We start from the raw sequence: 23,667 nt of genomic DNA on the forward strand, positions 1-23,667 counted from the left end.
AAAACTTGCAGACCCCTAAAACTAGCTCTGAAAACAGCAGCAAGAGAAAGTCTGAAGCTAGGGACAGTGCCTTCCCATCCTCAGGTAAGCAGAGTTGAACTTTAACATAAAGTTACAAGTCAAAAAATAGGCTATAAAAATGAGCAAATAACAACAATAACAAAAAGTAACAATCATAAAAACTACTACAGTAGCAAAGAAGAACCAAGATATAAATTCAAAAGAATGTGAAAATAGCTACAAAGTCTCAAAGAGAAATGCTAGTTGGACCCAAGCCCAACAAGAATTACTAGAAGGGTTAAAGAAGGAGACAAGAGTGGTAGAGGAAAAATTGGGAAAAGAAATTAGAATAATGCAAGAAAATCATGAAAAGAGAATTAATGACTAGGTAAAAGAGGAACAAAAATACTGAAGAAAATAATACCTTAAAAAACAGAACTGATTTAATGGTTTAAAAAAGGCATAAAAATTCACTGAAGAAAAGAACTTCTTATAAAGACCATAATGTTGGGAAAGATTAAAGGAAGAAAAGGAGAAAAGAGAGGATGAGATAGATAGAAAGTGTTATGGAAACAATGAACATGAGCTTGGACGCACTTTGGGAGAAAGGGGAGGACAGAAGGGCCTGGAGCACTATGGTTCATGGGGTCACGAAGAGTCAAGACAAATTACTGAACAAGAACAAGAAAAACAAAAAATCAGTCAAGTGGAAAAAGAGGTGCAAGATCTTACTGAAGAAAATAATTCTTTAAAAATTAGAATCGGCTAAGTAGAAGCTAATGACTCCATCAGACATCAAGAAACAAAAAAAAAATCAAGAGAAAGAAAAAAATAGAAAATGTGAAAAATCTTGTCAGAAAAGCAATTGACCTGGAAAATGGAATGAGAAGAGATAATTTAAGTGTTATTGGACTACCTGAAAGCCATGATCAAAGAAAGAGCCTAGACATATTTCAAAAAATTATCATGGAAAACTTCCCTGATAGCTTAGATCCATAGAATAAAATAGAAATTGAAACAATCCACCAATCACTTCCTGAAAGAGATCTCAAAATGAAAATTCTCAGGAATATTACAGTCAAATTCCAGAGCTCTCAGGTCAAAGAGAAAATACTTCAAGGTACCTGAAAAAATCAATCAAATATTCATGGAGCTACAGTCAGGATCACACAAGATTTAGCAGCTACCACATTAAAGAAGTACAATGCTTAGAATATGATATTCTAGAAGGCAAAGGACCTAGCATTATAACCAAGAACAACCTACCCAGAAAAACTGAACATAATCCTTCAAAGGGAAAAGGGGCATTTAATGAATGAGAGGACTATCAAGGATTCCTGATGAAAAGACCAGAGCTGAATTGAAAATGTGATATTTAAATATAAACTCAAGAGAAGCATAAAACAGGCCTTAATAAAGTTAAACTGTTTACATTCAGGGAATATAACATATGTAAGTCCTAAGAACTTCACCACTATTAGGGCAGTTAAGGGGAGTTTACATAGACAGAGGGCATGGATGTGAGTTGATTATGTTGGAATGATCTCCAAAAGAAATGAAGGGGTGAGGAACAGAGGTGTACTAGGAAAAGGTGAGAGAGGTAGAATGAGCAAAATTTTCTCACATAAAAGAGGCATGCAAGGAGGAGCTTTTACAGTGAAGGGGGAAATGGGACAGTGTTTGAACCTCATTCTCACTGGAATTGGCTCAGAGGGAAGACTTTATATGCACTCAGTTGTGCATAGAAATGTAACTTACTCAATATGAAAATAGAAGGGGAAGGGGATAAAAGAAAGGGAACTCAAGGGATGATAAAAAGGAAGGCAGATTAAGGGTGGCAATGGTTAGAAGCAAAACAGACTTCTGAGAAGAGACATCATGAAAAGAGAGAAAGAAGGATAACCAGAAAAAAACAGAATGGAAGAAAATACATAGTTAGCAATAATAACTGTGAATAGTATGAGCTTATCCATAAAATGGAAGCAGATAGCAGAACAAATTAGAAACTAGAATCCAAAAATATGAGTTTATAAGAGACACGAGAGAGAGAGAGAGAGAGACAGAGAGAGAGAGAGAGAGAGCTAAAAAGGGCTGGAGCAGACTATTATGCTTCAGCTGAAGTAAAAAAGGCAAGGGTAGCAATTATGACTTCAGACAAAGCAAAAGTAAAAAAAACTAATTAAAAGGGATAATCAAGAAAACTGCATTTTGCTAAAAGGTACCAAAGACAATGAATATAAAATAAATGAATAAATAAAATGAATATAAACATTTTTACAGGATATTTATATAATAAAGGCCTCATTTCTCAAATATATACTGAGTATAGAACTGAGTCAAATTTATAAAAAAAAAAAAGAGCCATTCCCTAAGTGATAAATGGTCAAAGGATACAGGCTGTTTTCAAAAGAAGAAATCAAAGCTGTCTATAGTCATGGAAAAAAATGCTCTAAATCACTACTGATTAGAGAAAGGCAAATTAAAATAACTCTGAGATACCACCTCACACCTAACAGAAATGACAATGCTGGAGGGGATGAGGAAAAAAATAGGCATACTAATGAACTGTTAGTAGAGTAGTGAACTAGTCCAACCAACCTGAAAAAGAATTTGGAACTAAGCCCAAAGAGCTATACAACTGTGCTTACCCAGTAATTACCCAGGTATTACCCAGTAATGCCACTACTAAGTCTGTATCCCAAAGAGATGAAAAACAAGGAAAAGGATCTGTATGTACAAAAATATTTATAGTAGCTTTTTTGTGGTGGCAAAGAACTAGAAATTAAGGGAATGCCCATCAACTGGGGAATGTCCAAATAAGTTGTGGCACATAATCATAATGGAGTATGATTGTGCTATAAGAAATGACAAATGAGACAGTTTCCGAAAAACATGACAAAACATACATGAACTAATGCAAACTGAAGTGAGAACTGGGAGATCATTGTGCACGGTAATAGCAATGTAGTAATGATGATCAACTGTGAAGGATCTGGCTACTCTGATCAGTAGCATGATCCAAAACTATTCCAAAGGACTCATAAAGAAAAAAAATGCTATTCACCTCCAGAGAGAGAACTGATGAACTCTGAGTACAAATTAAAGTATAATTTTCTTGCTTTAAAAAAAATATATGGCTAATGTAGAAATATGTTTTGCATGATTTCACACATGTAATTGATAACATACTAATAACATACTAATTTCTCACTGAGTAAGGAAGGGGTGGGTGGGAGACAATTTGGAAATCAAAATTTAAAAAGAAAAAAATGTTTTAAAGAAATGATTTTTTTTTTAAAAAGAACTGTGATCAATACAACGATCAAACATAACTCCAAAGGACCAGTGACAAAGATGGATACCCATGTCTTGACAGAGAGGTAACAGACTCATGAGGCAGAATTAGCTATACATTTTGGGACATGACTAATGAGGAAAACTGTTTTCTTAAAACTGTAAGTTTGTTTCAGTGGATTTTTTCCTCCTTTTTTTAATTTGGGAGATGGAGGAGGTCAGAAGGGATAACATAATACAAGCAAGACAACTTTATACATTGCATATTGATTTTTTTATTCACTTAAACAAGAAAAGTATGCCCTGTATCATAGAGATTTGCAGTTTTAATGTACTAGCTCCCTTTTCTTATTCACATTGTATATGGAAATGCTATTTAGTATTAATTAATTTCATAAGAGAGAAATTAAATGGAAAAAATTTTCAAAAAAATTTGGGGAATTGGCATTCTTCATCCACTTGATCTTTCCTTAAGTGAATGATTAGGTAAAACTGCTTTAATAGATTATAGATTTCTTATATGAAACTCTACAATGTCCAAGGAATTGATGTAATCAGCGTGATGACACCCTTTAACAGGGGTGTCAGGAAGCCCTTGTTATTCACAGAGAATCCCTCTGTAATCAGGAGTTCATGCTGGATCTCCTCCAGCAAAGCAAACTTTTTTGTTAAACATGTGTCTTCCTATTTTATGCCTTTTCTGATATTTATTATTAAACATGGTTATTTCTGCTCTTATATAGTCTAAGAAATGCTGAATGATTCTGATGTAAAAATGGGAGACATCTTGTTGCAAAAGGGCCTACATGGTGACATTCTGATCAACCAAATCAAATGTTCCTTTATAATCAACAAACAATAAGCATAATGGCATCTCATATAGCCTTAACATCTGTCACTTAACTGTGAAATGCTTAGGATGAATTCCACTGATGAAAATCACTCATGAAAGTCTGTTTCCTACTAATATCCTCACCAAAGAGGCCTTCGATTCATGTAGAGATGTCTCTCATAAAGATTTTAAATAGATGGGAAAGAAATCAGAAGTTATTGAAATTCTCCTAGAGTTGTCTTTTTTCAGTATCAATTAGGTCTAAGATTTTTTCCATGTCTTTGGTATCTTTTCTTCCTCCAATATCCTGTATGGCAAGCACTCAACACCTTTGTTATCGAGTTACCTCCAGCAATGATCTCCTCCACATATACTTGACACAATCTTAGAGCTTTTCATTACATATCTCTATCAACACATGCAGAAATGTGATTCTAAGGGTTCAAGTGTGCTAGTTTCACTGCCCTTGATGGAGAGAACAATTCATTAAAATAATTTTTACAAATCTTTTCTATTTTTCTTCTGGTTGTAGTCCTCCCATTTTTGTCCTTGAACTCTTTGAATGACTTTGTTTAGTTGGATTATTTTGCCAAGTTTTTAAAAAATCAGTTTTATCCTCCATTGTTTCTCCCAGCTCATGATCAACCATTTTTATTTTAAAATTTACATGTGAGTTTATAATCTAACTTGCTGCTGCCTTTGGCAGACATCTCTCTCCATTTGGCAAGTAAACTAAATATTTACTGACTAAGGTGTTTTCTGAGTTCTTTTACTGTAGCAACTAATTTGCATTGATTAAACTGCTGGATAAAATTATAGTTGGGTTATTTCTCTTGTCCACTTTCCATTTCTGATTACTTTTGTTAATAATTCAAGGTTATTTCGATTGTTTGTCTTATCTTTTACTCATTACTATCCTTTCTTCTTTTTTCTTTGTTTTTTTTTTTTTTTTTACTAATTCTGATGTTAACTCTGACAGGTTGATGAAATGAACGTACAAAGACAGCTGACTGAGGGATAACTACCACATCCATAGCAAATCTTTTGCTGTTTGTTAAAGTGTAATCTATGTTGTTGTTTCTGATATTATTTGGTGTTCACCATGTTTCAAGCCTACTAATTTTTTTCTTGAAGACAGTATCTATGATAAGTAGGCAGGAGGTATCTGTGTAATCGACAGAGCTTTAGCCTCTCTTAATCCTTCCCAGATCATGTTCTTCTATAGATTTCCCTCACCTTTTCCCATCTTTACACAAAGTCACCAAGGACTAAACAGTAATGATGATGGTTGACATTTAAGACTGACTAAATGCCTTTTATAACCTTATTTCGCATCACCCACTAGTCAAGGCAATCTATTTACTGCTCACCAAACCTAGCATCTCATCTTCCATCTCTGTGCCTTTCCCACTTTTCCTTTGCCTCTTAGAAAGCTTAGCCTTCTTTCAGGACTTCGCCATGGCATCACCTGCTACGGACAAGCCTTTCCTCGTCTCCCTAAGTTGCTAGTGCTCTCCTTCTCCTCCTCCAATTGTCATGTGCTTATTTTTATATGTACAGATATTAGAGCTGAGTACAGTGCTCTGCACACGGTAGGTGCTTAACAAATGCTACCGAATGATCTGATTTGACCCTTACACAGGTATCAGAGAGGTAGGGTAATTAAGTCCCACTTGAGATATAAGGAGAATCCAAGTAATTTGACTGTGGTTCTAAGTATCAAAGGAAGAATCTGAACTCCCAGCTCTCCAAATTCTAAATTCAGAACTCTATTTAAGAGGATTCAGAACAAATACTGGACTCAGAGACTGTTGATTAAATGGATTAATTTCAATCTCAAAAGAGACCTCTGGTGGAGCATTTTTTGTCTTTGGCAATGTACTATTCAACATTTTTGTTGATAAAGGCATAGATGGATTTTTATTAAATATGTGGATGACAGAAAGCTGAGAGACACAGCTAATTCTAAAGATAACAAAGCTAGGAAAGATAGCTACTGTGATAAGTAAGAATTGGACCCAAAAGATCTCAACAAGCTAAAAGACTTGGCTGACTCTGAAAAGATGAAATTTCATAGTGATAACTGTCAAGGCCTGTACTTGGTTGAAAAAATCAACTCCAAAAGGATGGAGGGAAGATTTGGCTAGAAAGTAATCTCTATCAAAAAGACATAGGAGATGAAATGTCACAGGCAAAAGAACTCATGCTAACCCTGGCTTGTATTAATAGAAGTATAATGTCCAGATCAAAGGAAGAGGCAGGCCCACTCTACTCTGCCCTGCTCAGTCTATGTCTACAGAACTATATTCAATTCTGGGCACCAAATTTTAAAAATAGTCATTGATTGCTGGAATATATATGTGCCTTAGCTATATACTATGATGGGGAATGAACTAGAAATGATGCCATCCAAGGAGGGTTGAATTAACTGTGACTATTTAAGTGTGAAAAGAGAATACAATCACATGAGAGTCCTCTTCAAAAAAATGAAGGATCCAGACTCATGTAGTAGGGGGCTTAGACTTTCTGTTCAGAAGTACAATCAATGTGTGGGAGTTACAGAAAAGTGGAAATCAAGCTTAACAGAGAGAAAAAAAATTTCTAATAATTAAAGTTGTCCATAAATGAAATAGTCTGGCTCTGATATGTTCCAAGTCCCCTTTCACTAGAGATCTTCATATGGAGTCTAAATGACTATTTGTAAAGAGGCATTTTGGTTAAGATTCATGATTCTGGAAGGGGTTAATATTAGATGACCTTTGAGATTTCTTCCAATTCTTAACTTTCTATAATTATATGCTTTCAGTGCTAGACTCAGAGTTAGGAATAGCCTATGCAAAACACACAGATAAATAAAAGCACAAGTTCATGTCATGTAAATGGAATCTGAGATTCCCCACACCACCTAGGACTAGGAAAATTATCATTTTAAAAATAGCTTCCGTTTATATTTTAAGAAACAGTTCTATCCTTAAGTTGTAGGAACATTTAGATATTCTTACACTCATCAAGATGAAATATTTTGTCTGGAAGGAGATTTCCCTGAGAGGATGCCTTGAATAAACGTGCACGGGCACTGCTTACTCTTCTAATCTTCACAGGGTCCACTGGAGGTTTAGGAAAGGAAATAGAAGCTTCATCTTCTTTAGATAGGGATGCAAGAACTTTAGGTTTCTAGGAGATTAAAAAAAAAAAAAGACTAAAGTCTTTCTGTCCAAAATACAAGTCACAACCCTGTAGCCAAAAACCATCTAAAAGTACAAGATTGCCACCTGTGTACCTCCAGAGGCACACAAACCCTCCCCTCTTTTAGCATAAAGAGATCATTTCTCGGATTTATATACCTCTAATTCCATTACCCACAGGTCATTCTTAAACATATTGAATATTTCATTTTTATTGAATTGTTTTATATGTAACTTTCTATAACAAATTGAATAATTATGTTCAATATATATAACTATTTATATAAAAAATTGAATAATTATACACCAAATACAAATATAGTACATATCTGAAAACACAGATGAGCTTTGTATGAGAACTTACTGAATTGTATACTTTTGCTGGTGTTTAGAGGATCTACACTTCATATTTTTCTAAAAATATCTCATTTTTAGGCTTAAAAGATTCACAGGAATATAATCCAAATCACTATACATCATTTAATTGCCAAGTCAATCTTTGTCCTTCCTGACCTTTCAGTAGACACAGATGACCAAATACACCATCTACCTGCATCTGTTCCTCTGGGATTTTGTGCTCCGTTCTTCATGTTCCTACTTGTCTAACTGCTCCTTTTCAGTTGCCTTTGCTGATGCTATGCCCTACCACCTAAGGGTAGGTGATTCCCCCAAAGCTCTCAAATCTATATATCTGGCCCAGTCCCATGGCACCAATTACCTGTTGAACATCTCCAACTGTCATCTCAAATTCAACATGTCTGAAAAAGAACTCAACATTTTCCCTTTCCAAATCCTCCTCCAAATTTGCCTGTTTTTGTTAAGGCTACCACCATCTCTCCAGTTACTGAGATTCAGTCATTTTCAACATTACTTTACCTCCCCAATATTCAATCAACTGAATGTCAAGTCTTGTTTTTTCTACCTCAATAAATCTCATATCCATCCATCAATTTTCTTCCACACAAATAACTTCCAGCCTAATTCACATACCCATTACTGCTTCTCTGGATGAATACAGAATTCAGTCCCATCCTACCTTAGCCTATGGGAATCCTTAGTTTCCTTTTAGGTTCAACTCATGCACTCTATCCTTCTATTAAAAGCCTTTCCTGATCTCCCCAGTTATTAGTATCCCCTCCCTCTTCAAATGATCTTTTCTTAATTTACTTGTATAAATGCTGTATTCCCCTTCCAAGCTACTTAAGTTCAAGGCATGACTTATTTAGTTTTTGTACTCCTAACACTTTGCAAAGTTCATTGTATATACAGGGGGTTTTAATAAATGCCTGTTAGACTAGAAGAAATGGTTTCATTAACTAGCATCTCAGTCTTATCAAAATGCTTCCTGTGGCATTTTTCTAGTTCTCAAGTTCTATGCTTGCCAGTTTTGGAAGGACAACATTGCTAGCAAGATATCAAAATCAGTGAACAGCCTCTAACCCTTTGGAAGAAGAAAAATATAGCTGCATCCAGAAAAAGGTAATATAGAGCCCTAGTCCAGTCCCACAACCCAGGACACAGCAGCGTGAGGACATCTGGGTACGATTCCTTCAGCCCATCTCTCTCTTTCTCTTTTTTCTTTACGCTTAAGTCCACTATTTGAATGAGTATTAGATGATAATACAAAAAAGCAAACATTTAGAAGAATTTTCTCTAATATTAAACTCAATAATTATTATAGCTATAGTTCAAAGATTGAGGTCTAAGAACAATCTTAGAATTCTAAAACAATGAACAAACAGAAAGTACTGAAACTATCCTTGTTTTCACTGTTCCTTCCTCAAATAATCCAACCAAAACTTACATATCCAAGTGAAGTGAAGGTTGCCCTTCAAAGATGATAAACTTAATCTAATCAGCACCCCTATTACTCAAAACATTTTTGGTCTCTTCTTTTGGAATGACCTTTATATGAGGCCTTGTCTCATTACTTCAGTTTATCTTATTTTTTACTCTAAAATTCAGTTTCATCATCCACCTTGGTCACCCACATTATTCATCAAACTTGGCTCTGAACCAATCATTTAAAAAAAAAAGCAAATCTATTCTCATAGGACAAAAATTCTGCACCACTGAGGACATTTAAAAGAAATTGCTCTCATGTATAACCTATTTTAAATTGCTTGCTTTCTCAAGGAGGAAGGAGGGTAGGAAGGGAGAGAATTTGAAACTCAAAGTTTTTAAAATGAGTGTTTAAAAATGTCTGTTTACGTATAATTGAGAAAAAATTAAAATAAACAACATATGCACTAAAAATAAAATAAAATAATGTGCTATTGGCCTTAAAGACAATTCTAAAAAAGGAACTTTTAAAACTTTTAAAAAACAAAAACATTATTCTATTAAGTGTACAGCCTTCCCCTCACCCCCAAAAACATACTCTCAGATGTCTACTTTGAAGGGGACAAGAATCATTTAGTTATATTTATGGAATTGGTTTTTAAAAAATCAATCCTATTATTTTAATTCCTTAAAATGTGGGGTAATGTACACAAAAATGTGACTTAGACCCTGAAGCAACTGGTTAAAAAGAAAAACCCAAGGAAAATAACTTCAATATATAATTATGAAGATAATATATTAATGGAAGATAATCTTAATTTTCTACATATCACAGAGGTAATGTCATGAAGGCATTAGCAGTATGCCTTATATATATAGTGTGTGCTTAATAAATGCTTGTTAGATTGGAAGAAGTGGTTCAATTAGCTGGTATCTCAGTCTTATCTGTGGCAGAGCAGAAAGAATGAGTTGTCATATGCCACTTACAAGCTGCATGACTTTGGGCAAGTCCTTTACCTACTCTGATCCTCTTTCTTCACATATCAGTTGGGGATACCTGTACGACCAATTTCAGCATCTTATCATAAGGAAGATATTTTACAAACTTTAAAGTGCTATATAAATAATGTAGATGGTACAGCCCAGTTCCACAATGGCTCTAGCCTACCCTTTAAGACTTATTTCAAACTACTCCCTTTCATACAATCTTTGTTCCGATCAACTTGCAGTTTTCAGACTTAACATTCCACCTCCAACTTCAATGCCTTTGAATAGAGCTCCTCCCCTATATGTGGACTGCACTCCCTCCTCACTTCCACCTCTTGGGATTTTTTTGTTTGTCTTATCCTTGTATCCCCAGTGCCTAGTAAGGTGGCTTTCATCAAATTAAGAGTTTAAAATATTCTACTGGTAGATAGTAGACTTGCAATCCAGAGAGCTAACTTTCTTTAATTTTTTTTTACCCAGTATTTAACAAAAAAGGAGACTGAACTTCTACAAAATAATAGTATTGATTAAAATCCTCACATTTTATAGATGCAGTGACTCTTATCAACCACAAAAATACATTTTAATGTACATGCACACACACATGTTGAATGAAGATTTGTATGACATATAACCTTAACAAGATCAAAGATTTAGAGAGGGGAAGAACGTCAGAGGTCATCTAACCCAATCCCATCATTTTAGAGATAAGGAAACTTAGTGAAAGGCTTTGCTCAACATCATACTGATGCCAGAGTCCAGATTCTAACCCACATTCTCAGGCTTCAAACCCAGCATTCTTTCTATGGATCCATGATGCTTCTTATGACCAGGAAAGTTAATAACCCTCCAAAAAGAGAGCAGCTGAGTCACTTCTGAATGTCAGGATGAGGTCTAAGAAGTTAACTTTGAATAAGCATGTGAACTAGGGCAGTATGACCTAACTAGAAAATGATTAAAACTGTGAAAAGCCCAGGAGGAACTTCATCCTATCCTTACCACTGTATTATTCTGAGACCTCTGTTAGCAAGTGACTGACACTCTTTCAGTCTTAGTTTAGCAGTTCAATAATGAATCAACGAATATTTGTGAAGTACCTACTATGTGCCAGGAACTGTCCTAGATACTTCATAACAAAGGCGAAGAAATTTATTTACCTCAAAAGGCAATTTTAAGTATGTAGGAAAATGCATTTATTTTGAGTTCTTCCAGGGAAAGGATCTATGAAAGATATCATAATAATATATATGATAATAAATATCATAATGGTCCTATAAAATCCTCTGTCTTTAAAGAATAAGACTGATTTTATGAGCACTTTTACCCAAATTTGGTAACAGATTCAATATTTAATTTTCTTATGGAAGTTAGCTTTATTTTAGAACTCAGATAAAACAACAAAAGGAAAAAAGCATATTAAATGTTTAACTTAAGAAGCTTATTTCCCTTGTGTTTTATCAGTCAGTAAGCATTAAGCACCTGCTATACACAAAGCCCTAGAGTAAACAATAAAGACACAGAAAGAAAATCGAGATTGTCCAAGGCCTTTCCATCTGTCATGAACTGATCATGAATATGAGTGCCTCCTCTATCTGTTCTTTCCCTCAATTAGAATACAAGCTCCCTGAGAGCAGGGATAACTGATTTTGTTTGTACTCCCTGCACTTAGTAAGAGTGTTCAGTACATAGTACACACTTAATATCTTTCCATTCCATTCCTAGAAGCTTATGTTTTACTAAGTCCTAGCTAATAATGTCAAATAATATAATCAAGTTTTAGAAAGGCAGATTTCCCTTCTAGAGTTTCTTCAAGAGCAATTGCTACACTAAAAGTCTATTTCAATGGAACAATCTGAAAAAAGATGAAGCATTTCATAAGAGATCTTTTGAATTACACTATCAAATGTATTTATCCGAATTCTAGATAGTGGCAAATGTGCATTGCTCAAGTCTAAGAAGTCTTAGATGGGCAACTATACTATAAGGCAATGATTCTCTCTCCAATTTAGGTTAATACTGATAATAATTTGAAAAAGAAAATCAATATTGTCCCATTAAAAAGGGACAATAACAGTTTATGACTTTTGGAAAACTATTTGACGTTAAGAAGATATAAATAGCTTCATGGAGGTCAGAAATCAAAGAAATTTCTCCTAAACATAAAACCTTTGAGATCCTTCCATTCTCTATATTCTCATCACTATGATTTGCTCCATTTGTAACATGTGCAGCTGTGGTACTCTAATGCACTGCCATGGAGTTATTAATTCATTTTCATAACAATTAAAATAAAAGTAATTCACATTAAAAAGAGGTTAACTCTGTGGGCTAAAGAACAGAGTGCCAATATTTTAATTACAAACAGAAAATATATCCTTTGTAATTCCCAGATGCTCCCATCCTCAATCCCTTACTCTCTACCCTAATATTTTAAATATTTTTTTTACCTTGAAAAGTACCCAGAGCTTAAGATAATTAGATTCTGTGAGTACCGGAGGAATAAGTAGAATTCAGTTTAGACAAAAACAAACTGAGACACCAGATAAGATACCACATTTATTCACATAACGGTCAGGCCCTTTTTATCAGTTTTCTCAGTCTAAAAGTAGAGACACAGCCACCCTATTTGCATAATAACACCCACTTAAAACAAACATCACCAACAAATAGCATTTGTTATCATTATAAAAAGAGAACAAGCATAACGACCTCCCAAGCACATCCCACATTTTGGGTTGGTGAGAGACCAGGAAAAGATCCCCAGGCTCAGTGCAAACACAGGGAGTGTAAAGGTATAAAGGACAAGGGCTCAGGGAAGGAGCAGGTTAGAAGCACAGTTTTCCACTGCCCAGTTTGAAAAGGTACTGTATTTACAGTGAACCTCACTTACAAACCAGTGTCTGGTCCCTGACCATGATCATAAGCAAAGCAGCCCATCACTTCATCCTATTTCCAGTCCTATAGAAGACCTAGCAGTTTAAGAAGTTCATTACCATATGAGCTATCCCTTGAGAAACAAGGTAAAGCCAGAGTTTAGGGCCTCACAAGAGAACACCTACAGAAAAGAGAATGGGCTGTCTCACTTTGGGGAAAATGGCAGAATAAAAAGGTGGCAAGGGGACCATTTCTCCCTCAAAAAGCAGAGAGATCAAAAAGAAAGTAAATTGGGGCAGCTAGGTGGCACAGTGAGTAAAGTGCTGGCCCCAGAGTAAGGAGGACCTGAGTTCAGTTCCGGCCTCAGATACTTAACACACACACACACACACACACACACACACACACACACACACACACACACACACACACACACACAAACTAGCCATGTAACCTTGGGAAAGTTACTTAACCCCAATTGCCCTCCAAAAGGCCAAAAAAAAAAAGTAAATTACAAAACTCACACAAGTAAATGAAAACCCACCTTGACAACAAGAAAATTAAAGGTGATCAATGATCTAAAAATAAAATATAGTAAAGAGTGAGAAAAAGCAAAGGGAAAATAATGAGGAAAAAATGTATACTTAAAACAGAAACAATGCAAAAAATCATGAGAGACACAAATAGGTAAGTGACACTCAAAAGAATTTAAGAAGAATTCAGACTGAAAAGAAAATTATAAGTAGAAATAAAAGAGAAATTCAACCCAGCTGGAAAATATACACACATACATATAACATATATACACGCAAGTATATGTATACATATATACACACACATATATTTAAAAGAGGAACTAAAGCTAAAAATGAATGAGGTTTTAAAAAATCTCAGAATCTAAAACAACAAAAGTCTCCAAATGTAGAGTATAAAAGAAAACCTGAAAATAACAATGAATGAGAGTAAAGCCAAGTCTAAAACAAGCAAATACAAAATGGCAGACAATACAATGAAAGCAAAAAATAATAATAAGGTAGAAAAATAACTAGAAAGAGACTTGAAACAATTCAACTGAAAATTATGGCTTTATAGGCTAGCCCATGGAGACATAACCTTACAATTTTGGGGATCTTGGAAAACATTAAAAAACAAAACATTACAACTGCTAGATTTTGACAAACTGATCATTGAAATTTCCTGGAATTATCAAGAACAAATAAAACATGGAAAATAGAACAAATCCATAGAATTTCAAGAAGGAAGAATTCAAGTCACCTTAACAAATTATCACAAAACTTCAAAACTAATTAATAGAAAAATTTATTTAAAATTTAAAAAATTAATAGAAAAATTAATAGAAAAAATCCTGATTGCCAGAAAGAAGACACCACACATTAAAAAGGGTCAACCAGTCTCTCACTAGATTTCTCTATGAAAATCATAGTGATCAAAAAAGGTTGCAATCTAAACATTAAATTGAAAAATATTGGCCACAAGTCCAGAATCCAAATCTATTTTCTGGCAAATCTAAATATGCTAACTTAAAAAGTATGAGATACATATTTTAAAATTTAAAAAACTATAAAGAATTCATAGAACAAAATAGATATTTTATAACAGCCTTTGGAAAAGTACAAAAGATGCACTGATGATGAAGAGCAAAGCACTCAGAACAAGATACTCTTTTAAATGAAGTTAACTAGCTATTATCTAAACATGTTTCATAAGGAGAAAAAAATAACTACAATATTCTACTGCCTAAAATTACTGAGTATTACAGCAGGATGTTGCAAAGAAAGACAAAAAAGGAAAAGAAAGGTGAAAGAGGATGGTGTTAACCGTCGGTAATTTCAATACCAACAAAAAGCTTCTATCTTTGTCAAAGGCAGGGTTCCACAGCTAAACATATTTATACAACGCAATCACTTAAAATATAAGAATTTTGTTAAACACTGTTTTAATACTGTTTTGGTAATTTATCTGTAATTTCTGTGATTTGAGAGCTCTAAATTTTAGGAGCTAGTAATTTCATCCAGATGGGGAATTCCAGGTCTGGAAACTCTCTCCATCCATGCAGATCAGCACCTTCTCACCTGTAGTCTTAATGAGATGATGAGGGAACAGAGAGGTTAGAGGTGACATGCCCATGGAAAAACAGCTAATACATGTCAGAAATTCCACATATCAAAAGTGAAATAGTTTAACTACAATCTACTTTCCATCTTCCAATATTTTCACCTGAAAATAAAAAGTACTGACACTCAAACCAGAGAACCTTCAGCTAATGTTTCTAGATCATGGCAATTTAAGTGATCTATCTCTTTTGCTCTGAGTGAAGTTAAGAGTATAACTAGTCTAGCCCAGCCTGTTGATGGGAGGCCAGGGTCTCCATTAGGAGCTTATCAGCAGCCCACCAGCAGCCTAGGTATTGGCAGTAGCTTCAGTGTGGTATGAGGTAAAACTGTACTAATTATCACACCCCCTTTTTTTGCTGCATCATTATCTTTCTTCAATACATTATGGTTTTTGAGAGTACACTAATAAATCAGCAGGCACTTGCTAATTAACTTCCTTGAGTACTGGGCCCTATCCTAGGCACTGGAGATACTAAAAATTCTTTGTTCAATCTTAGTTCTTACCTGTAAGAAGCTTACATTCAATCACAGTTCCGATCTTTTTTTTTTTTTTTAAAGCAATTGGGGTTAAGTAACTTGCTCAAGGTTACACGGCCAGTTAATTCTGGGTGTGGTGCTGAGTATCTGAGCCCGGGATTCGATCTCCAGGTCTTCTCAACACTGGAGCCGGTGCTCTTACTCGCTGTGCTACCTGGCCGCCCCACCATCTTTTTTTTTTTTTTAATTTGTACCTGCCACCTGTACTGGACTTTTTTTTTTAATTTTATAAAAGAGAAGGATAGTAATAAAACAGATTTAAGACACACAGCTGTAACAGCAATGTTACTTGCAGTTGCTGTGGGGGTGTAAGACCAATAACACCAGCACACAGGAGAGCTGCTAGAACAGGCTCTTTGATTTACTTTTCTAAAGGAAAGTAATTCAAAAGGGGTCAACAATATTACTTTAATCAAACCTATATATAATTTACTTAATTCAGGGGAAAAATCAGCACCTTGAACTTCAGAGAAAATATCAACAGAAATTACAAGAAATAATAGCATAAAGACTAACAGACAGGGATTCTAAATGTCTGAACAAATAATCCATACATCACAGATCAACAGACAGATGTCTGACCATTACATATATACATAGTTACCAGAGAGAGAAATACCAACATCTGGGTTTTCAAAGGGAATGGGGCTCCTTAATGGCTAACCAGAGTCTCATCTGGCTATATCACATGAACAGTCTTCCCATGAGTGAGCCCGGAAGCAAAATGCTAACATTAGAGTATATATATAATGTACTTCTTCAGTGTCAGAGGCCATCACAACCTTGGTGACTCACTGCCTAATTACAAAGTAACAAAAGGTACGGATCTTCCTAAAAAACAAGCCTCCCTTAATCGAGCTTCTCTTGTTGGGCTCCATGGTGAGTCCTACTATGGGGGGGGGGGGAATTTTCAACTCCCATTAACATTACAACAGTTCCATCTGTAATTATTCTTCTAACCAGCAGAAATCCTGCAGTGCCAACTTCTCCCCTAGTAGATAATTAATCTTTGAACTTGCACTGAGAAGGGAGTGTTTTCCCTCAATCTCAACCTAGTTTCTCTAGTGATTCAATTAAGAAAGCATAAGAATAATTGAAAATTCAGGGAGCCAAACTAAAAGTCAAGTAAGGGTAGGGATGAGGGCATTTATGTTTAAAAACAAAAAAGAAAAAAAAATCCCAGATACTCTAGCATAAGAAATAGTAGTTAAAACCTATTGTCTGAAGGGGGATGCAGAACTGCATGAGTATGGTAGTAAGTGGGATTTAAGCAATTTTTTTTTGAGCAAGGAAGACAAGGCAGTTGGGGTTAAGTGATTTGCCCAAGGTCACACAGCTAGTGTGTCAAAAAGTCTGAGGTGGGATTTGAACTCAGGTCCTCCAGACTCCAGAGCTGGTGATCTATTCACTGTGACACCTAGCTGCCCCAGATTTAAGCAATTCTTCCCTATATACCTGCCCAATTCTTGTTTTCTGAGATAACATATCATGTGCTATTTGTGGATTAATTTCAAGTTGAATTCAATCATATGGATTTTTTTTTGTTAGAGTTGATGTAACTCTAAAGTTGTAGAGACTAACTGTTGTTGCTTCTAGATGTAAATTAACAGCAAAGGCAAACACTTTTAATAAATCATACACAAAAAACCCAGTTGATACTATTGAAGGAACTAGAACATAACAATTTTTTTCATTCTTACTATAAATGAAGCCAGAACACATTAAAAAAAATTATAGCTAAATAAAAATTTGACTCACGGGTTGACCTCAAAGAAGCAAGCAAAGGAGTGGGTAGAATTTGTTTCAATTCAAAAATTTACTAACTGCTTTCTTCTATATGAAAAGTAAAACAGTCCTTTCCCTCAGGAAGCTTTTATCTTACTAGGAGACACAACATGTACTCAAATAAGTAAAACAGAATTCCAGGAGGGAGAAAGAGCTAAGCAAAGTTCTTTTCAGGGCATGAGGCCCTGAAAAAAGTTTCTACATACAAAATTCATGGAAACAGAAGACGGACTTTTAACTATGGGGAACTTCTATCAGTCGAATTTGGCTGGAGTCTTTAGGGCAGAAAAGGAAGAAATGTAAAATAAGGCTGAAAAGGTAAGTTGTAGCCACATTATAGGAGCAGCTACGTAGTCTGGTGGTTAGAGACCTGAGTTAAAATTTGGCTTCATGAATTTCCTAGCTGAATAACGTTGGGTAAGTCTGCCTCAGTTTCCTCAATTGTAAAATGGGGATAACAATAGTACCCACCACCTTCCAGGGTTGTCGTGAGGGTCAAAGAAGAGAGTATTTTTAAAAGGTTTTACTTGCCACAGTGGTTGGCACTTAGTAGATGCTATATGCTAAGTAATATTATTATCATTATTATAATTGTTATTATAGATGGCTTTAAAATCAAGCCAAAGAGTGTATAATTTATAAACAATGAATGGAAGGCAAGGGGAAAAGAGAATTAAGCGGTTTTTAGCACAGCAGTGTCATGACCAGACCTATGCCTTAAGACGATTACTTCAGCAGCTTTGTGAAGGATGGATCAGAGAAAGGAAGCAAATTAGCAAGGAAAGGCAAATTAGAAGGTTTTTACAATGGTCCATGTGAGAGGTATTGAAAGCCCAGCCTATATGACTGGAGATAATGGAATATATGATGTTAGAGATAGAATCGTTAAGGCTTAGAAGTTAATTGGATGGGAACTGAGGGAAAGTGAAAAGTCAAGTATTACTATGAGATTGTAAACTCAGGTGACAAGAAAGAAAGATGCACAAGGGGTGGCCAGGTAGCATAGCGAGTAAGAGCACTGTAATGTGAATGTAAATTTTAAAGATCTTCCCTGCCCCTAGGCTAAAGTGCACCAGAAGCCTGGGGAGGGAGGCTTGTTTTTCAGTAGATACTTTTTGATTGGCCAGTGGGTCAATAAGGTTGTTACATTCTCTGAGCCAGGAGAAGGCTATATAAGCCCTGATGTGTAGCTTTGTTTTGGGACTCACTTTGAGAAGTGTTCTGTGATTTGATCTGAATTCTGGGAAGCCGTTGTTGAGAGTCCCCCGGCTTTGAAAAACCCAGAATGTGGAAACCCAGATGTTGACTGGGTATGGATGTAATGGTTGGACAGTTTGGAAAGCTGTCTACTTGATGTTTCTGTCTTGATAATTATGCCTGTATACTTTGAGGTTCAGGGTGCTGACCTTTTCTCCTGAACAAGGTAAACGATATATGTCTGACTGATTAAAGTAAGCTTGTTAACCCATTTTGAGTTGCTTTCCTTTAACAAAGCAGATCCAAGAACCTGTGTGAGCAGGCACCCTGGGGACACTGGGGTGCTTGCCACTACAAGCACCGGCTCCAGTGTTGAGAAGACCTGGAGATCGAATCCGGGGCTCAGACACTTAGCATCCACCCAGAAACACCTGGCCATGTAACCTTGAGCAAATTACTTAACCCTGATTGCTTTAAAAAAAATTTTAAAAAAAGAAAGAGGTAGGGGCCGCCAGGTGGCTCAGCGAGTAAGAGCACCGGCTCCAGTGTCGGGATGACCTGGATCAAATCCGGGCTTGGATACTCAGCACCACACCCAGAAATAACTTGAGCAAGTTACTTAACCCCTATTGCTTTAAAAAAAAAAAAAGATGCACAGACCACAGAAACAGGTTAGCTTTCAGGAAGATTGGTTAAGGGCAGGGGTGGGGAATGTATGGCCTCAAGGCCACATGTGGCCCTCTAGGTCATCAATTGCAGCCATTTGACAGAATCCAAACCTCACAGAAAAAATCCCCTTATAATAAATAAAAAATAAAATATAATAAATAAATCCCCATTTAAATAATCTCCTTTGTTCTGTGAAGTTTGGATTCCATCAAAGGGTTGCATTTGAGAACCTGGAGGGCCACATGTGGCCTCAAGGCTGCAGGTTCCCCACCCCTGGTTTAGGGAAAGAAAACAACCAGTTCTATTTTGGATATGTTGAGTTTGAGATGATAACAGGACAAGGTGAACTGAGTTCAAATTCTGCTCCAAATACTCACTAGCTGTGTGATCCTAAGCAAGTCATTTAATCTACTTTAGCCTCAGTTTCCTCATATGTAAAATAGGGATAATAACAGCTCTTTCTTCCAGGGTTGTTGAGGACCAAGACAAAGGAGAAGGTAGGCTAGTAGGAAGAGAATCAGAAAAAGGCATTGTACCAGAAGAAAGTATAGAGAAAGAAAGGGTGGTTAACACTGTAAAAAGCTACAGAAAAGTCAGGGAGGTTAAGAACTGAGAAAAAGCCATTTAAGAACTAGAAATCATTGATGACCTTTGAGAAATGAGTTTTATGAAGTTAAGTGGGTGGTGAGGAAGTAAGAGTTGAATGTAAAAAAAAATTATTTCTTAGGCTTTTACTAGTGACTGGATTAAGATATAGGAAAATAGCTTTAACAGAAGGTTTTTTTTTTTTTTTGCAACAAAGAAGACCTGAGGCTATTTATAGGCAGAAGAGTAAAAAATTAATGGGTAGAAAGAGAGTGAAGATATGAGAGAAAGGGGATCAAAATTCAATGGGTGAGGGAATGGGATTAAAAACTCAGCAGTGGCAGCCCCTGACCTGATTCCTTGATGGAGAAATCAGTCAATAAGTATTTTATTAAGCACCAGGTACTGTGCTAAGCACTGGTTATACCAAGAAAGGCACATTGTACACCATACATAACATTCCACACCCATGCTACCGTTATCTCTTACAGTCTCCCTAAAATCTGTCTTCATCATCAGTATCTCTAAAATCATATTCAGTCATTTCTGCCAACACTTCTATAATGATCTCTCCCTATTAACAATGACAGTGCAACCAATGCATTTGGACTTTACCACCCCAATTATCAACATATTTTTGTGAATAAATAGAAAGAACACTTAAGAAGTGGAGAAAAGTATCTGAACTTGATCAAATACATTAAAATGAAGATCTATAGAGGGAATATAGGGAAGTTAAGAAGAAGGGTGAACTTAGGGAAAAGATAATGAATTATGGTTTGGACATGATGAGTTTGATATTCCCATAGAACATCCAAGTGAAGATATATAGCAGTTGGTAATGCAAAATTGGAGCTAAGAAAAGAGGTGAGGACTGAATATGTAGATTTAGAAGTCATCTATGCAGAGATGATAACCAAAACCACAGGAACTAATGAAATTACCAAGATATCATAAAGAGAGAAAAGAGAGCTCAGTATAGATCATTGGAGTACATCCACACATGGGTGATGGGACAAGGAAGATGACCAGTAAAGAAGACTATGAAGGAGCAGTTGGGCAGGTAGAAACAAAACCAGGAGAATGCAATGTCATGAAATTCCAGGGGGGAGAAAATATTTAGGAGTAGGGTGTGGGCAAGGGGAGGAGTTTTTGGACAATGTCAAAAGTAAAAAAATCAAAAAAGATGAGGATTGAGAAAATTCCATTAGATTTAGTGATTTAGAGAGCCTTAGTAACCTTGGAAAAAGCTGTTTCCATCAAGTAGTAGAGTTACAAGCCAGATTTAAAGGGAGGTAAGAGATGAGAAAGTGAAGGTAAAGCATGTATTTGAGTATGGATGAGTTTCTTTTGTAAAAAATATTACCGTCACTTTTTATATACTACTGCGTTTTGCAGAAATTTTTTTTTAAAGCAATCGGGATTAAGTAACTTGCTCAAAGTTACACGGCCAGTTATTTCTGGGTGTAGTGCTGAGTATCTGAACCCAGATTTGATCCAGGTCATCCCGACACTAGAGCCGGTGCTCTTACTCGCTGAGCCACCTGGCCGCCCCTCATTTTGCAGAAATTTGACTATTACTGTTAATGCCATCCTCCCAGGAACCCAGGCTTCTCAAAGCTGGTCTCATCTGCTTTCATAACTGGTCTCTCTACTTCAAGTGTCTCTCCACTCAAAAGCCATTCTCTACTCAACTGCCAGTGATTTTTTTTTCTCAAGTGTAGGTCTGACCAGTCATCCCCTACCTCCCTGCTCAATAAACTCCAGTGGCTCCCTGTTATCTTCAGAATCAAATATAAAGTCTTCTGTTTTGCATTTAAAGGTCTTCACAATCTGGCCCCTTCCGACCTTTCTAGTCCTCCTACACTTTACTCCATATCCTCTACTGGTCTATTTACTCTTCCTCAAACACAACACTCCATCTCCCAATGTCTTTGCCTGTGCACTGCCCATTCCCAAAGCCTGAAATGCACTTTCTTACCTCAAGTTTCCCTAGTTTCCTTCAAGACTTAGTTCAAATCCCACTTTTTGTAGGTGTTTCTCACTGCCCCCCATTTGCTATGCCTTCCCTTTTGAGATAGTCATATTCTCTCTCTCTTTCCCTCCTTTCCTCCCCTATACCCTCTCCCTCCCCAGATAAACATATACATAATTGTGAGTATACCTGCTAATTTACATGTTGCCTCCCTCATTAGAACATGGACTCCTTGAAGGTAGAAACTGTTTTTGCCTTTATATCTTCAATATTTAGCACAGCACCTGGAACTTATTAAGTGCCTAATAAAACCTTGTTTACTAAGATAACCTTAACAGCTTGAAAGGATGGCAGGTTCTTATAATGACTTTTGAAAGGATAAAGGTCATCCTGGATATGTTTATAGGCATCAAGTAGGGAATCAAGAGACAAGGAGAAACTGTAAGTTAGAGAAGAGGGAATTATCCAAGGAAAAAATTCCTATTAGAGATGAGAGGAGGAGGGAACAATGGGATAAGGAGAGGACATCAAATTGGCAAAAAGGGACACCTTGTTCTCAGAGATTGAAGCAAAGGAGTCCGGAAGACCCTTCAAATCCTGCCTACTACTAGTGTGACCCTGGAAAATCACTTTACCTCTCTCTGCCCCAATCTCCTCCCTATAAAATGAGGATAATAGCACCTGCCTCAAAGAACTGTTGTGAGGATTAAATAAGGAGGTATTTGGAAAGGGTCTAGCACAGTGCCTAGCCCATAGTAGGCATTTAATAAATGTGTATCTTCTTCCTTCCTCAATCCACTGTGCCAAGAACTGTCCTAGATGTTGAGGAAACAAAATCAAAAGAGAAAACCACCACCCTCAAAAGAAACTTACATTCAGCATGGAAAGTAACAAGGATGGTAGGGAGAAAAACAAGCAAACTCAACAAAAAAAGAGATTTTAGCATTGTATCAGAATATAAAATGGATATGCAGATGTCATCTGCATGCCTCTATATTACACACAAAATCAGGAAAAACCGACAGAAAAATGACTGTACAAAAATATAATTTGTTCAACAAAGGGGAGTATCCACAAGATAAAAAGGAACAGATGAAAAATATGTGCAATATAGGTAATTGAGTATTTATACCTTGAAGGACCTGAGATATGCCTTTCAAGAGAATAGATCAAGATCCATCCAAGCTTTCTCTTACTATGTTATTTCTATCTGTCCTCCCTGGAATTTTCCATAAACATTCTATCCAACCAATGGGCTGGAAGCATCCTGTAGAGCTGTTAGCCTCAGGCTCCTTGTTCATCATCCCTTCCTCCCATTACATGACTAGCTCACCACTTTTTCTGATTTTTCACTATATGATCCATCTTATGCCACTTTTCTGCATTCTGGTCATCATTACCAACTTGCTGTAATCCACTTAAACTCACATTTCCACTGCCCTTTAGCTCCACTCCTAACTGATTCCTTCTGAAATTGTCATGTTCCAAGATTTAAAGCCATATGGCTTCACTAGGAGAATTTTAGTGTTCTTTTTACTTAAGGGGTTTCTGTGTCTGGGAGCAGTTTAGGATCAATGACTGCACTTTCCCTGTTGAGAGAATTGTGTGAACCAAACTGAATCCATTTTGTAAAACTGACTCCATTTTGAGACTTAAGTTTCATTTTCCTGTAAATTCCCCCTACTTGCTAATTGTGGGAATTGAGTGACATCCCATTTCACCTCTGGGAAAGTCCACTTGCTGGGTCTCCCCCTTCTCAATTCCCAAAACTCCCTCATCCCCTTCCCAACTAAGAAAGTCCCTAATCTTTCCCCCAATTAGAAATGAGTA

General features: G+C 36.2%; 1 protein-coding gene across 1 annotated transcript in view; it reads right to left on the bottom strand.

The window, feature by feature from the left end:
* The window catches only part of ARMC2 (armadillo repeat containing 2), a 177,749-nt gene that overhangs the window by 137,366 nt on the left and 16,716 nt on the right, over positions 1-23,667 (bottom strand). Inside the window, exon 4 of the mRNA XM_069077084.1 lies at positions 7,129-7,300. Within this exon, the coding sequence (XP_068933185.1) occupies positions 7,129-7,300 (172 nt within the window). The remainder of the gene's footprint in view (positions 1-7,128; positions 7,301-23,667) is intronic.

The sequence above is a fragment of the Petaurus breviceps genome, unplaced genomic scaffold, assembly GCF_028583685.1.
Source record: "Petaurus breviceps papuanus isolate PSGF00001 unplaced genomic scaffold, PetGlider_PUasm1.0 90977, whole genome shotgun sequence".
Lineage (NCBI taxonomy): Eukaryota > Metazoa > Chordata > Mammalia > Diprotodontia > Petauridae > Petaurus > Petaurus breviceps.